The 16,263-nt window shown below is 34.7% G+C and overlaps 1 protein-coding gene across 1 annotated transcript in view; it reads left to right on the plus strand.

The window, feature by feature from the left end:
• LOC129438994 (protein NLRC3-like) overlaps positions 1-16,263 on the plus strand; it is a 469,470-nt gene that overhangs the window by 141,058 nt on the left and 312,149 nt on the right. Inside the window, exon 5 of the mRNA XM_073863419.1 lies at positions 14,171-15,976. Within this exon, the coding sequence (XP_073719520.1) occupies positions 14,171-15,976 (1,806 nt within the window). The remainder of the gene's footprint in view (positions 1-14,170; positions 15,977-16,263) is intronic.

Consider the following 16,263-nt stretch of genomic DNA (forward strand, 5'->3'; position numbering starts at 1 on the left):
TCTGAAGAAAACACCATAGTATTACAATCTGAGTAATATATAACTCTCATTTCATATCCATTATGAGCAATATTTACACTTATCATCATAAAGAAAATTAACCATGGTTTTATTAGTGTAGTCAGCATGTATTAGCAGATTAGTTGATATTTATATTACTATAAATAAAATACCATGTTTACTATGGTGAGACCTACTATAAATAAAACCAACATAAAACTATGCTATAGTTAGGTCATACTTCATTTTCTTAAGGAAACTGTAAGAATGATTTAATATTTGTGTGCATTTGATTGATTGTTGTTGTTTTCAGGGTTTAATAATTTACTTCTGATTTTAGGTTTAATTATTAAGTTGATTCATCATAGTTTAATTTCATATTCAGAAAAACTTCTTGATTTTAATATGGAAGCCACCAGTGAACGGTTAAACTTCACTTATCACTCATAAACCTCAACACTTAACACACAAACCTCAGTAACACTGACAGTAAACAAATCTCATCAACTCAAAATGTGAATTGTTAACTCTACCACAACTCTACCACAACATTAATAACAATCATACACAAACAATACAACCATCCTATAACAGCACTTAAATTATACTTACTGTAATACATGATGGGTAAAACTGGTCAATCTATAGACTAAAATAGGCTAAATAGATCAACTCCATTCTTTCTATGTGTGTTTCTCTGACTCAAGTATGAAAGAATGTTTGTGTTTTGTGATGGTTGTGAGTTTGTGATGTGAAGTTGTACACAGTTATTTTATCTTGTGAAACATTTCTCTGTTCTGTCACAAACCGTCATTAGACAGTAAACACATCTTCTCTATAATAAATATAATAAATATAATAAAAACAAGATCTCTCTATAATAAATCACTAAATGTGTCTCTATCATTTAAATGAGAACTGCATCACACTATGATAAATAGGCTACAAACCCATATGATTTTACTCCTTTAGTGGAACAAAAGAGAGAAATTTAGATTTCAGTTTAATCATTGTTGATGTTGATGTGTTTTGTTTCATGAATGAAAGTAAACACACAAATATTAAATCATTAATGATTTCTCCTCGTTTATAAGTTAAATCTGTTAAATTAGTTGTAATAATTTTAGTATAATGTGACGCTGTAATGCTCGTTTACTACCAGCAGAGGGAGAAAAACATCAAGTGATTGGTCGTCTTGTCGGTGACGTCACAGGTTTAAAGTAAAAGTTAAAAGTTTAGCGTTTAACTTTTCCATTCCCCTGAAACCATTGCTGCGTCCGAAAACTCAAGGCAGTGACTCGTTGCTTCGCTGCCTCATGAGGAAATGACTTCGGAGGCATGAAGGTAGCTCAGAGAAAGACTTTCGGACACACTTCTAAGGCAGCGTGTTTGAAATTTAAACAGAGAGCGCCTTTGTGATAACTAATCACATATTTGAAAACTACAATACTAATTTCTCGCTAGAAATGCAATTAAAAGGTGTAAAAAGTGAAAATATACCTTTATTTACACTAAATTGGTAGTCCAGTCGCGTCCTTGACCGCCATTTTATTTTTTCGAACTCGACCGGACTCGACCAATCACATTCTTAATGTACGTCCACGCATAGGTATCTCAGGAGACAGGAAGTAAACCAAACATTGAATTCGGACATGCCTTGATGCCTTGCTGCCTTGGAAAGCTGCCTCAGAAGGCAGCAATTTAGAGTTTTCGGACGCAGCCCTAATTTACTGAGTTATAATTTGATTTTTGTGTTTTTATGTTATTATTATTTTGTTTACAATTATGCTGCTTGGACTTTTTGTTAATGTATATCATTGATAATATGTTCATGCCTGTTTGTTATTTGAAATGATTTAATTTAAAAAAAGGAAAAAAACTTTTCCATCCGCCATTTTACAGGGATGGGATGAGCGGATTCTTCACCACACTGATCATCAAACGGATTAATATAAGGTTTATTAAAGCAGATTCAGGTATTGTCGCGTGCGTAGTTGATCTTAAAGTTAGATGATTTTGAGAATGTGAATCAGTCAGATTAGTTCAGGTGTCACGAAAAACTTTCACTTCTTCACTTTTTCTTCAGTTTTCTAAAGGACCTATTTATTATTTTATATTTATTTGATAGTTTCATAAAATGCATCTTAATTGTAGCGTTATTTATTGAATGTTTTGCGCTGTTTGTGACTCTTAATTTAATATGTGTTAATATTTTGGTGATGTAATGTTGTCTAGTTGTGTTGATGTCTCACTCAAGATTGATTTATCTGAATTATAATGTCCGTTTATTCACTTTGATTTTAAAGTGTATGTTGCAGGTTAACCACCACTGTCGATTAATGGGTACACTGTAAAAAAAGTCTGTATTTTTATGGGAAATAGTGTGTATATTTTACAGTTTCTTTCTGTTTTTGTGGAAAACAGTATTGTTTTGATAATAGTACAGAAATGTACTGTGGAATTAGATTTGTAATATAAAATTACAGGAAAAAACTGTTAATGTAAATAATCATGATTTTCCGTTTTTTTCAAAGAAAATGTCCTTTATTTCATAGAAAATGTCCTTTATTTCATATGAAAACACTGTTAAAATACAGGGGCCCAAAACATATTTTATTTACAGTTTGGGGAAATTAATTTTACAATGTTTTCTCTGTTTTTTTACATGACAGAAAACGTGTGTTCAAATCACAAGAATATACTGTTTAATAAAATGTGTAACATGATTTTACAAAGAAATTCTGTATAAATGTACTACACAAAATATCAGTTTTTAAACAGATTCCAAATGATTTTAACAAAGTAATCATAAAAATACAGTTTCAATTATGAAAAATTAACTGTAAAGTCAAGTTTACTCATTTGTTAATTTTACTTTTGGAAATAAGGCACAAGACCTTCATGACTATTGATTTGAGGGCAACTTGATGATAGTCATTTAGGCAAGACGGTTTATTGTTATTGGGTATATTATACATAACTTTGCTATAAGGTTGTTTTTCTTCCTCTGCTTTTCTCTTTTTTTCTTCAGCTAGGGTTAGTAACCATTTTGATGACATAGTTTACTTAATCCTACCACCGCAACATCTCTAAAATAAGTCTTTTTTTTATCTTTATTGAAAGTAACATGAACATTACGTTTCTATAAGATACTACATTACCCATAATCCCAAACGTTTCATTTCAAAGCATGCGCAATGAGACGTATTTGACGCACCTCTGCAAGCGCGTCATTAACATTATGCAAATGAGCCCACTCTGCTCCTATTTTGTAATGTTTTCTGTCTTTATTTATACTGATGTTTTGTATTTATTGTCACTTTACTGTCGATTTTGGTGTGGAGAGTTTATCCTGCTATTAAATCCCTGTATTTTTTTTCACTCACCGTCTTTGTGATGCTTATGTTAATCAGTAAGGTCCCTGAGCATGCAGCGTGTGTACGCGCTTAGACCATAACAGACATAGACATATGTTCGGAAGGTCTTGGCTTGTTCTGAAAGCTAGGCAATTGCCTGTGCTTCCTGATTGGATGAGGTTCATTTTAGTGTTTTGCATATAGTTTAAAAGCAAGTATTATTACAAGTAAATATCATTAATTAAACATGAAATGGCTGCATTATAGCAGCGTTTACCCGTATTTATAGTTTTTTTATTGTTTTATACAAGTAAATATCATTAATTAAACATGAAAAGGCTGCATTGTCGCCGCGTTTACCCGTATTTATAGGTGTTTTGACTGTTTTTATACAAGTAAATATCATTCATTACACATTTAAAGGCTGTACAAATACACAAAAAAAACTGTTTTTGTACATTCGTTATTATACAGTCAAAATCTGTATTTTTACGTCACAGTTTTTCCCTGTTATTTGAAAGTAATTTTCTGGCGCCCCTGCTGCCAGAAAATAACCGTTTTTTTACGAGATTTTTTTTTACAGTGTACATAAATCACTCAAGATATGTGTATAATTTTTAAAATGTCTCAAAAATGGTCTTAAAGACCACTTTTTTAGGTTTTTGGTATTAACGGTTTTTTTAACGCAATTCTGCGATGACGTCACGTTGGGGAGAAGTGGAGAAAGACTCAGCCAGAGCCATAGAGATAGATGAGACATTTATTGCTATTTAATACTTACGTATATAATTTGGAAATCATATATACATCGTAGGAAATATATAATGTGTTATACTGCAAAGTTACCTTGTTAATTATTATTTATGATATATGTGGAGATAAATAAAACTTCGCAAATCTGCTGATTTGATCCATTCATGTCCTGACCACCAGGCTAGAGATTTTTAAACATCCTTAATCCACACTTACTAGTCTATCAAATAATATCTCAAATGTATTGTTTTGTGAAATAAAAGGATGCTTTGTTATATTGTTTATGCGATTATAACGAATCACACGATCATTTTATGCAGCAGCAGTCAGCAGCTGCAGCACACTCGGATCCGACCGCATACATACTGTAATAAACAGGCGTTCGGCGGCTTTTTACATCACGACAGACTATGCCATTTGAGGAGGAACCGCTCATTGATCACCGTATTTTTATAAATCCTGTACATGTTTGGACCTGCCGAACAGGTTGAGCACTTTTATATACTTTATTGAGCAGAGAGGCTGCCTGCACAGTTTGACCAGCGGGCTGCGGGAACCGGCGCACATCACGCCGCCAGACGGTGTTGCTAATATAACTCGAAATGTATAGCTATTATCAGGTCGGCCCACCGGGAAAGTCCCGACTCTCTCGATTGTCATTCCGCTACTGGCTGTAAGAAAGTGAGTGCGTTTGGGTCGCTGGTCCCCGCGAACAGACGTGACGTGCTTCACTCACCTTCCAGGATTAGAGACATGCTGCCAAAACCGTTTGTGCTGAAGATCGCATAAAGTTACACCCATTTCAGGCAGGATCATGGACCCCCTCAAGCCAGCATGCACGAGTATGTTAATTGTTTGTTTACTTTCTACACGAAGATATGCTAACGTTATGCTATCTGTCTGTCTGCCTATCTCTCTATACTAGCCTATTCATCTGTCTGTCTGTCTGTCTGTCTGTCTGTCTGTCTGTCTATCTATCTATCTATCTATCTATCTATCTATCTATCTATCTATCTATCTATCTATCTATCTTTCGATCTATCGATCTATCAATCTATCTATAATCTGCGCTATCAGAACTGTACTTTACTCGTCTTTCTATAGTCATTCTCAATGCTCTCAAGGCGGCTTTGGTCAATTCTCACCCCAGCGTGACGTCATACAGTGCGTTGTGGGGGAAAGGAGAATCATTGCAAATTGCTGTTCTTTTTCATACTTTTTCGGGTTTTGTGATACCCAACAACATAAAATACAATGGATAACAGTTTAAATGTTTATTATCAACAAGCAAATTGCACAAATTCGTTGAAAAATTTTACCTGCAAAACGCCCTTTAAGTATATTTTGTGTCTGAATGTTATTTTCATTCAGTATCAGTTGTAGAGATCAGATTGATCAGATTCACCTCTGCAGCTTCATCATGGATCAAACACAAACATCAACACATGAAGATGTTTCTCCAGGATGCAGGTACTTTATAGAAACACTTATAACATTTATATTATAGGAAAATACTTAAGTGTTGTTTTTAACTAGAAAATGCATTTCCAGAGGAACTGCAAAAGTGTGCTTGCTCTGGTGCGGTCGCTAACACAGGGTTCCTTGATAAATACATGAATGTTAATGAAAAACACAAAAATAATGAAAAATCACTTACATTACCAAACCCATATGACTTTACTGCTTTAGTGGAAGAAAATAGGAGAAATTTAGATTTCAGTTTAATCATTGTTGATGTTGATGTGTTTTGTTCTGTTTCATGAGTGAAAGTAAATAACACACAAATGTTTAAGCAATACATTAATGATTTCTCATCGTTTATAAGTTAAATCTGTTAAATTAGTTGTAATAATGTTTGTATAATGTAATGCTCTAATGCTCGTTTACTACCAGCAGATGGAGAAAACATTACGCGATTGGTCATCTTGTTCGTGACGTCACAGGCTTAAAGTGAAAGTAAAAAGTTTTTTCCGCTATTTTAAACTTGGGGTGAATTCCTATACCGATCATCAAACGGATTAAAATAAGGTTTATAAAAACACATTCAGGTATTGTGTCGTGTGTAGTTGATGTTAAAGCTGGAATATTTTGAGGATGTGAATCCAGACAGATTGTAAGTTCATTTATCACGAGACGCTTTTCACTTCATGTTTCTCTAAAGCATCGATTTATTATTTGATATTTATTTGATGGCTTCTTAAAAACCATTAATAGCTTTATTTATTGAATGTTTTGCGCTGTCTGTGATCTTAACGATATTTATGTTAACATTGTGTTCATGTGAGGTAATTTGGGTGTTCACGGTTTGGACAGTTACCCGGATGCGCGATCATGTTGGAGATACTCGGATGTAACATCATGGATTGCATGGTTAAATTAGTATTAAGAAGTTGTCCTACTAATTTATGATGTCGAAACCACAGAAAAAGATTGTAGAAGTTGCTAAATTATACAGAGAAGGACTTTTTGGTCATTCAGAATGTTGAAAACATTCGTATTTGTTCTTCCCTTTTCTTAATCTCTTAAATGACTTTGTAGTGTAGTCAATCAATCAATCAATCAATCAATCTTTATTACAGACTCGGGGTCCAGATAAAACAAAAGAATACTACAGACAAGACATTAAAACAAAATAAACAACCCACACATCAACCCACACAATAAATAGCTACAGAATAAAACAATACCAATGTCTCCAAAGCTTTGACTGATATCGTGTAGTACTCACGCTTATATTAGATAGACCAACAATAATCTCATTATCAGAATCATTTAGCCGGCAGATAAATCTATACATGAGATTTCGTAGCAGTGCTTTAAAAGTATTACTCTAACACTCACAAACATTTCACTTGCACTATGCCATCTAGGTTTCTTAAATAAAATTCTCATAGCATCATTATACGCTACCTGCAGCTTCTGTAAACTTGATGTTCTATAGTTAAACCACAGGTGAGCAGTATAAAGTGTAGTGCAAAATGCTTTAAAAAGAGACACCTTCACCTCATCTGAACAGAAACTAAACTTACGTAAAAGTGTATTCGCCTGCATATACATCATACGCCGTTGTCTTTCTATATCCTCATCATCTGTCATGTGTTCTGTGATAAAATGACCAAGGTATTTTACTTTCACAGATACAGTAAGACTCTTATTAGACAGCTTAAAGACTGGAAATGTTATACTTTTATCCTCCTTAGTTCTACAGATCATAACCACACTCTTATCAGGATTATATAAAATATCATGTGTAAGACCATACTCAGAACACATATTTAAAAGCTGTTGAAGACCAGCACTGCTAGGACTAAACACCACAAGATCATCTGCATACATAATATGATTCACACACATATTCCCAATCATACACCCAGTTTTATAGGCATTCAAACATTCAGATAGATCATCCATGTAAAAATTAAACAAAATTGGGGACAAAATCCCCCCCTTGTCTCATGCAATTAATAACCCCATATGGAGAAGAGAGTTTACTGCCCCATTTTACTTGCATCATCTGGTGGGAATACAAATAAACTAGGATTCTCACAATATATTCTGGCACCCCTCTTTGTTTCATTTTTAAAAATAACTTTGCATGGTTGACCCGATCGAAGGCCTTGGATGCATCAATAAAGCACATAAAAACTGATGAGTTTTTATTTCTATACTTATTTACAATTTCCTTTAATGCATAAATGCAGAGATCAGTACCATGTTTAGCCTTAAATCCAAACTGGTTGTCTTTAGATTTAATAAACACATTTAACCTGTCCAGCAAGATTTTTTCCAACACTTTAGACAGGATACTTGCTAGAGCTATGGGTCTATAATTATCTAAGTTGCCTACCATACCAGCTTTGTTCTTAATAACTGGGACTAACAGAACAGACAACATTGACTCTGGTAACACGCCATGAATCAAAAGGCCAGTAAAACAGACAGCTAGTAAAGGGGCTATCCTCTTACTTCCATATTTTAGATGTTCAGCAGAAATATTATCTAGTCCACTAGCTTTATTTTGAGGCAATTTACTCATAGCATGTTCCACCTCACGTGACATAATCACCATGGAATAATTAGGTTGAATGTCAACCACATCATATAATTCCTTTTGGATGCAATTAAAAAGACTATAATAATGCTGTCTCCATAATTCTGCAATATTATCTGCCCCCGAAACTCCATCCAAGACACAAGGAAGAGATACTCTGCATCTATTAATTGTTCTTACATCTTTCCAGAAATCTGTGGTATTTTGATTTAATAGCTTCATAGCCATAGAATCAGCCCTCAATGATTGCTCATTTTTACCAATAAAACGAATAGCGTACTTGTATCTTGCATTTGTAGATTTTTTATACTCAAGCTCAGGCCCCTGCCTGGGTCTACCTGCTATATCCCATAATTTAAAAGCTTCTCTGGCTTCATCCTGATATTCAGATACATATTTACTCCATCCAGGCCTAGTCTTATTTGGTATACCCTTCAATTTAAAAAAGGGCTTACTACAACCATGCAAGGCATTAACAATATCATTATACATTGAGCAGATATCTCTCTGATGACTTGGATCTTTACAGTTGACATCACTACACATGATCGCATCCCTAGGCAACTTAATGTTACCCAGACATCTATCTGTGTTTACATAATAAACCGAAAGATCCTCCTCTGTAAGTGCAGACCAATCAATTTTTGCTATATTGACATTATTATCATTATTAGACATTGCAACAAGAAACTCCGCATTTATCACAATGGACACAGGTATGTGATCAGTTGTTACTATTCCATACAGAATACTCATACCAGTCAGCGATGCATGTGCATCTGCTGTGCTAATACAATGGTCCAACCATGATGATGTGTTCCAAGCCTCACTAACATGGGTATAACTATCTACAGGCAAGCACACTTCTGTTGACAAAATAAGATTATTATCATGACAAAACTGAGCAATATGACTGGAAAATAGAGACTTTTTGTCTGAAATATCTGCATTCATATCCCCAATGACATACACACTAGAAACAGTAGAACTTTCTATAAAAGAACTGATAAAAGCTAATCTATTTAAATACTCATCTTCATTATGATGACTTTCGTAAGGTGTGTACACATTTAGAATAATAAAATTCTTATCTTGATAAGTTATCTGTATTGCAATACACCAATTAACATCCAATCGAATTACCTTAACCAGTGGATCTAGCTTTTTATTCCATAGTATGGCTACACCCCCAGATATCCTACCTTTAATTAAATCCATACCAAGATCCACTGTGGATTCACCAGCATTTTACCTATACAAGGGTTACAAAGACAATCAGGGTGTCATAGCGTCAGCAAAAAATCCTGTGAGGTGTAAACATGTGGACATTAAATGTCATTTTGTGAGGTCTGTGATAAAGGAGGGCAGAATTAGTCTGAGATACTGTCCAACTGATGATATGATTGAAGATATACTAACAAAACCAGCAACAAACATCATGACATTTAACTCATTTATGTTTGCTGTATGAATTTTCTTCTGTTGAAATGATCAAATAGAAATGTGGGTGTTAAGATTTATAAGTATTGTGCTCTCATTTATATTTGATTTGTTTAACTTTTATTTTTGTGAGCCAGCCAATCACATTTCAGAGTGTATTTCATCATGTGACCTAATCTGTGACTGAATGATTGCAGATGTTTCTGTTTAAATAAAGTACGCCAGTCAAAAAGAGAAACTGATTGATGTGAAACAGTATTCTGTGTTGTCTGTGTAAGTTACTCTGTTAACAGTAAACTTGTTTATTTCTGCACTCTCACACTAACATTTTCTACAGCATACTACATTTTACTATGGCTTTACTAGAATAAATACAAGTTTACTATACTATTTACTCCAGTTGATGAGTTAACTATAGTTAATGCTAGAGGATACTATAGTAAATACTGACTTTAATTAAATAGGCCTAACTGATTTACACAACACTTTATTTCAATATATTAATATTAAAACAATCAAATACCTGAACAGTCTGTGAACAATCATCCAGAATTCTCTCAGTTAGACTCCTGAAGATTGTGTCATGGGTGGTCTCATCAAGGAAAGGTCGAGATTTGAAACGGGGGTCACTATCATTTTAGGCAGTCCATGTGTGCTAAAACACAGTTTCATTTTCATGATGGTAGTTTGTGAAGTTGTTACAGGATAAATTTCCAACCATTTGGAATGAGAATCTATCAAAATCTTTCTCAAGGGTCCTGTATAATCCACATGTGTGACCAGCAGACATCAGATGATCACAGCCAGAACGCTCGTGGCGTTGGTGCCGGCCGGTGATCAGACCCACACTCTGTGTCTGAGCTGTGATACGAGACAGAGCTGTGATCAGACCATAGACTGTAAAAAATATGGACGTAGTGTCCGTGACGTCACCCATTGGTTTGTGAAGATCGCTTTTGAAGCTTAAAGTAGGCGTTGCCTGCCGTCGCCATCTTGGCCGCGCGTCCCTGCGAATTACTCGCGGAAAACCGAAAATGGGTAAAGAGGCGGGACATGGGTGAAGCTGAGGTGAAACCACGCCCGCCTAGCGCGAGTCTAGTGACAGCAGTGGCTGTTCAACCGACACTCAAGTGGCCACGCCCTTAATTATGCAGAAGTTTAAGGCTTAATATAATTTAAACGGATGAGTTACCCCTCACAGTTGTCATGAAGGGCAAAATTAGCTATATAGACCAAAAACACTTTTTGTACCAGGCTGTAAACACGTGATTTTCTGCTGTAAGGTTGGGCATTTTTAACATGGGGGTCTATGGGATTGGCTCCCTTTTGGAGCCAGTCTCGGGCGGCCGGTCGGTGAATTGCAGTTTGGGTCACTTCCGTGTTGGCTTCATTAGAGAGATCGGAAGGTTGCCCCTCGGATCAGACCTCATATCTGATCATGTGACAGTCTTTGTGTCTGTAATGTCTCTCCTTACACACTTACGTGCTACAACCTGCAGGTTAAGGACACAGGTGCTCTTTCCTATGATGTTTGACGCAGTGCACTGATACAGGCCGGATGTGCTGGTGCTGATGTTTCTCAGTGTCCCTGCATCTGATCTGAGAACAGCACCATCAGTTATCTTATACATTTCATTCATCTGCACATTCAACACACACTTTAGATTTCAGTGGAGAAAATAAAGAAACTGTGAATAATGTTTCTATTGTCTATGACACACTGCAGAATAACTGTAATAACACAACTGTCCTGTAGGTGGCAGTGGAGGCGGAGTTTTCTTTACATCTTTTAATAATGTCTGATAATTATCTTGATATTTTGTCTTTTTATTCAATGAAATGTTTATGTTAGCACAATTATATTTTATCTACAATTAATCTTTTAAACTAAAAGTGTGTGTTTTTAAGACCTCGCTGTGTTTATTAAACCAAACACTTGATAAAATTCACACTATGATAAATACATGAATGTAAATGTAGTTCACACAAATAATAAAATATCACTAAGTCTACATTATATTAAACTCATATGACTTTATTAGGCTTATATTAGTTAAACAAAAGAGGAGTAATTTTGATTTGAGTTTAATTATTGTTAATGTTGATGTGCTCTTTGTTTCATGCAGTGAATGTAAACATATTGACTCACATTAATGATTAAGTCTCGTTTATAAATGAAATCTGTTAAATTATTTGTAATCAGATGTTTAATGTTTGTTTACTGTCAGCAGAGGGAGAATCACCTCACACTTCCTCATACAATAGTGACGTCACAGATGAAAGTGAAAGTAAATTGTTTTGTGTTTATCTTCCGCCATTTTAAACAGATAGAGTTGATTTCTTAACATATCGATGATCAAAGTGATTAATATAACATGTAGAAACAGCTTTACATGTATTTTTGTGTGTGTAGTTGATGTAAAAGTTGTAGTATTTTGAGAAAGTGAATCCAGTCAGATTGTGATGACAGCGAGTGTTCAGGTGTGTTCAGGTGAGATGAGACGCTTTTCACTTCCTCATTCATAGTTTCTTTAAAGGACAGATTCACTCTTTTAAATTCAATCATTTCTTACCTTAAAATTACTGTCAACAAGACTCAAACATTATTTTTAGTTTTCTTTACTGTTTATAGGTTTGTGTTTAAGTAAAAGATCATTTATGCTATATATTCAATAATGTTATGCATTTATTTTCAGAAATTTAAACAAAATGGTCAAAATAATAAATAGATGTAATGGTTTTGAATATAAAGAAATTAAGATGACATTCATTTTTAAACAACACAACAGTAATGTTTTCACTTGTATTTCAGAAGAGTTTAAAGATGAATATTTGATGAATAACGTTTTCATTCATAGTTTCTTTACAGATTTATTGATTTATATTTTTATATAATTGTTTCTTATCTTTATATTAGCATTATTTATTGAAAGTTTGCCGCTGTCTCTGATTCTTAATTTAATTTAGTTAATGTAGTGTTAATGTGAGGTTGTGTAGTTGTGTTGATGATGCAGTTGTTTCTTCAACACTCAGGATTCATTTATTTGAATTATAATGTCTGTTTATTCACTTTGATTTTAAGTTTATTTTGTGTCTGAATGTTATTTTCATTCAGTATCAGTTGTGGAGATCAGATTGATCAGATTTACTTCTGCAGCTACATCATGGATCAAACAAAAACATCAACAGATGAAGATTTTCTTCCAGGATGCAGGTACTTTATAGAAACACTTTTTAAATAAAATTTATATTATAGGAAAATACTTAAGTGTTGTTTTTAATTATGTTAATCTTCAAAAATATTAGTTATGTAATGTAAAGTATTAAATCTGTTGTGTGTTATAGTTCAGATCATCAGAAGAGATCAGATTCAGAGTTCAGCTGTGTGTCTATGAAGAGTGATGCGTCTATGGATCATCCATTACAGTTTAATAATAAAGAGACAAGACCCGCACACAGGTATAAAATATCTTTACTACTATTATTGTAGTTTGACATTTTTTACAATCGTGTATTTTGTAAAAGAGATGAGAAATTATTCTTCATTATCAGACATATTCATGCACACAGACACATCTTTGTATTAAAAAAGTGAAAATGAAAAGATCATATGAAAGTTTTATTAGTAAGTTACATTCACAGCAGTGTAAAAACTGTAGAGTTAATAAAGTCATGTGAAAAATCTTACTAATATTAAAGTGTAAAGTGATTCTTGATTCTCATTCTTGCCGTTCAGACGAATCAGAACAGAATCTGACTGTCAGAGGAGAAAGATTGAACAATCTGAGAATCAACTACAAGACTTCAATGAAAACATGAATCCTCATCTTACAAACTCTCTAACTTCACAAAGGACGAGGACACAAGATTACAAAAACAGGAATATTTATAATGCAGACGCTGAGGAAGGATTACACTCAGGAACAAACAACAAAGACAGACGAAGATTAAGACACACAAGTGCAAAATATACTAACAAACCCAGGTGAGTGGGATTACAATGATTTAAAAAACAGGTGATAATGGTTAAACCTCGTGTGCTGTTCATATTTTTGTTACTTAGGCTGAATCTGAAATCACATATTTACAGAAAAGGTACTGGCTTTCACTGAGTACATACTTAATGTGCGCTAAGACAGTACATACATTCGCATTAAGTGGACCCCATTATAAAGTTGTTTATTTTCATGTTCTTCATAGAAAATGAGCCAAGGCCAATGAATCTGAGGTTGAAACAACAATTAATTGCATAATTTTTATTTATGTAAACATTAAAAACGGGTCCCACAGACCTGAACACCACACAAAGGTTAAATGAAAATAACAAATGAATGAATGATTAAACAATAATTAAAACAACAACAGAATTGTGACACCTCATTTCAGGTAAATCATAGGATTTTATTTTGTTTAGTAGTAGATGCGCAGTAGTAGATTTTATTTTGCCTAAATTAAACGTTTTATAAGCCATTAAAAATCATGTGTCTTAAGATACAAACATTTTGTTCTGTACATTTTAATCATACAGGTATTTGTGTAATAATCTGATATATACATTTTTAATTTACAGTCATGACTCTGATCTTGCTGAAGTCCTGAACACATTCAGATCAAATCTGAGGAAGAAGTTTGAGTGTTTGTATGAGGTAACATCAAATAAGAGAAACCCAACACTACTGAATGAGATCTACACAGAGCTCTACATCACAGAGAGTGAAAGTGGAGAGATCAGTAATGAACATGAGGTGAGACAGATTGAGACACAATCCAGAAGAACAACAACAGAGGAGACACCAATCAAATGTAATGACATCTTTAAACCTTTACCTGAACAAGACAAACACATCAGAAGTGTGCTGACAAAGGGAGTCGCTGGCATTGGAAAAACAGTCTCTGTACAGAAGTTCATTCTGGACTGGGCTGAAGAGAAAGAGAATCAGGACGTCCACCTCATATTTCCACTTCCTTTCAGAGAGATCAATTTGATGAAGAACAAAACACTCAGTCTTTTAGATCTTCTTCATCTTTTCTTCCCACAAACAAAAGAAATGGAAATCTTCAGTGATGAATATAAAGTGTTGTTCATCTTTGATGGTTTGGATGAGTGTCGTCTGTCTCTGGATTTTCACAGCAGTGTGAGGTTGTGTGATGTAAGTGAATCAACCTCAGTGGACGTGATGCTGACAAACCTCATCAAGGGGAATCTGTTTCCCTCTGCTCTCATCTGGATCACCTCCAGACCAGCAGCAGCTGATCTCATCCCCTCTGAGTGTGTTGATCGAGTCACAGAGGTACGAGGCTTCACTGATCCACAGAAGGAGGAATACTTCAGGAAGAGAATCAGTGATGAGAGTCTGTCTGATCAAATCATCTCACACCTGAAGTCATCCAGGAGTCTCTACATCATGTGTCACATCCCAGTCTTCTGCTGGATTTCAGTCACTGTTCTAGAGAGAATGTTGAGTGAAGCAGAGAGAAGAGAGATCCCCAAGACTCTCACTCAAATGTACACACACTTCCTGATCATTCAGACAAACATCAAACATCAGAAGGACTATGAGAAGAAAGATGAAGACATGATCTTCAAACTGGGGAAACTGGCTTTTGAGCAGCTTGTGAAAGGCAATCTGATCTTCTATGATGAAGACCTGAGAGAGTGTGGCATTGATGTAGCAGAAGCATCAGTGTACTCAGGATTGTGTACTCAGATCTTCAGAGAGGAGTTTGGTTTGTATCAGGGGAAAGTTTACTGCTTTGTTCATCTCAGCATCCAGGAACATCTAGCAGCTCTTTATGCTCACATCTCCTTCACAAACAACAACAGAAATGTGTTTGATCCTGAACCAGGTTGGTTTTCTAAAATTTGGGGCATAGTGAAACATAAATCATCAAAACAGGATTCATTATCTGAGTTACATCAGCGAGCTGTAGATGAATCTTTAGAGAGTAAGAATGGACATCTGGATCTTTTCCTGCGTTTTCTTCTGGGTCTTTCACTGGAGTCCAATCAGATTCTCTTACAGGATCTACTGACACAGATGAGAAGATGCTCCTACAAGAAAGAGAAAACTGTTGAGTACATTAAAGAGAAGATGAATGAGAATCTGTCTCCAGAGAAATCCATCAATCTGATTCACTGTCTGAATGAACTGGGTGATGATTCACTGCTGCAGGAGATTCAACATTATGTGAAATCTTCATCAGTAGGAGACTCCAAACTCTCCTCTTCACAGTGGGCAGCTTTAGTTTTTGTGTTGTTGACGTCTGAGCAGCATTTGGATGAACTTGATCTAAAACCATTTATTGGAGATAAAAATACAGCAGATGAAGTTCTTGTGAGACTGCAGCTTGTGATTAAAGAAACCAAAAAACTTCAGTAAGTAAACTAACAACAATCGGATGACTGTTTACATATTAAAGCAACACTATGTAGTTTTCCATGTAAGATTGGCTTACGGCTCCCACATGAGGTTTAAAAGCGCAACAGTGCAATTGTGTTGCTTTAATACAATTAATTTAATTATTTTATGATTTTATTTTGAACTCTTACTTTGGAAGAATCTTTTCTAAAAAAAGTCATTTTCTTAATGTTGTTAATACATCGGCAGTCAATCTCAAAAAAGTTCCCAACATTCTTCCAATATAAAAAGTGTCCAGTTTTCT

The sequence above is a fragment of the Misgurnus anguillicaudatus genome, chromosome 24, assembly GCF_027580225.2.
Source record: "Misgurnus anguillicaudatus chromosome 24, ASM2758022v2, whole genome shotgun sequence".
Lineage (NCBI taxonomy): Eukaryota > Metazoa > Chordata > Actinopteri > Cypriniformes > Cobitidae > Misgurnus > Misgurnus anguillicaudatus.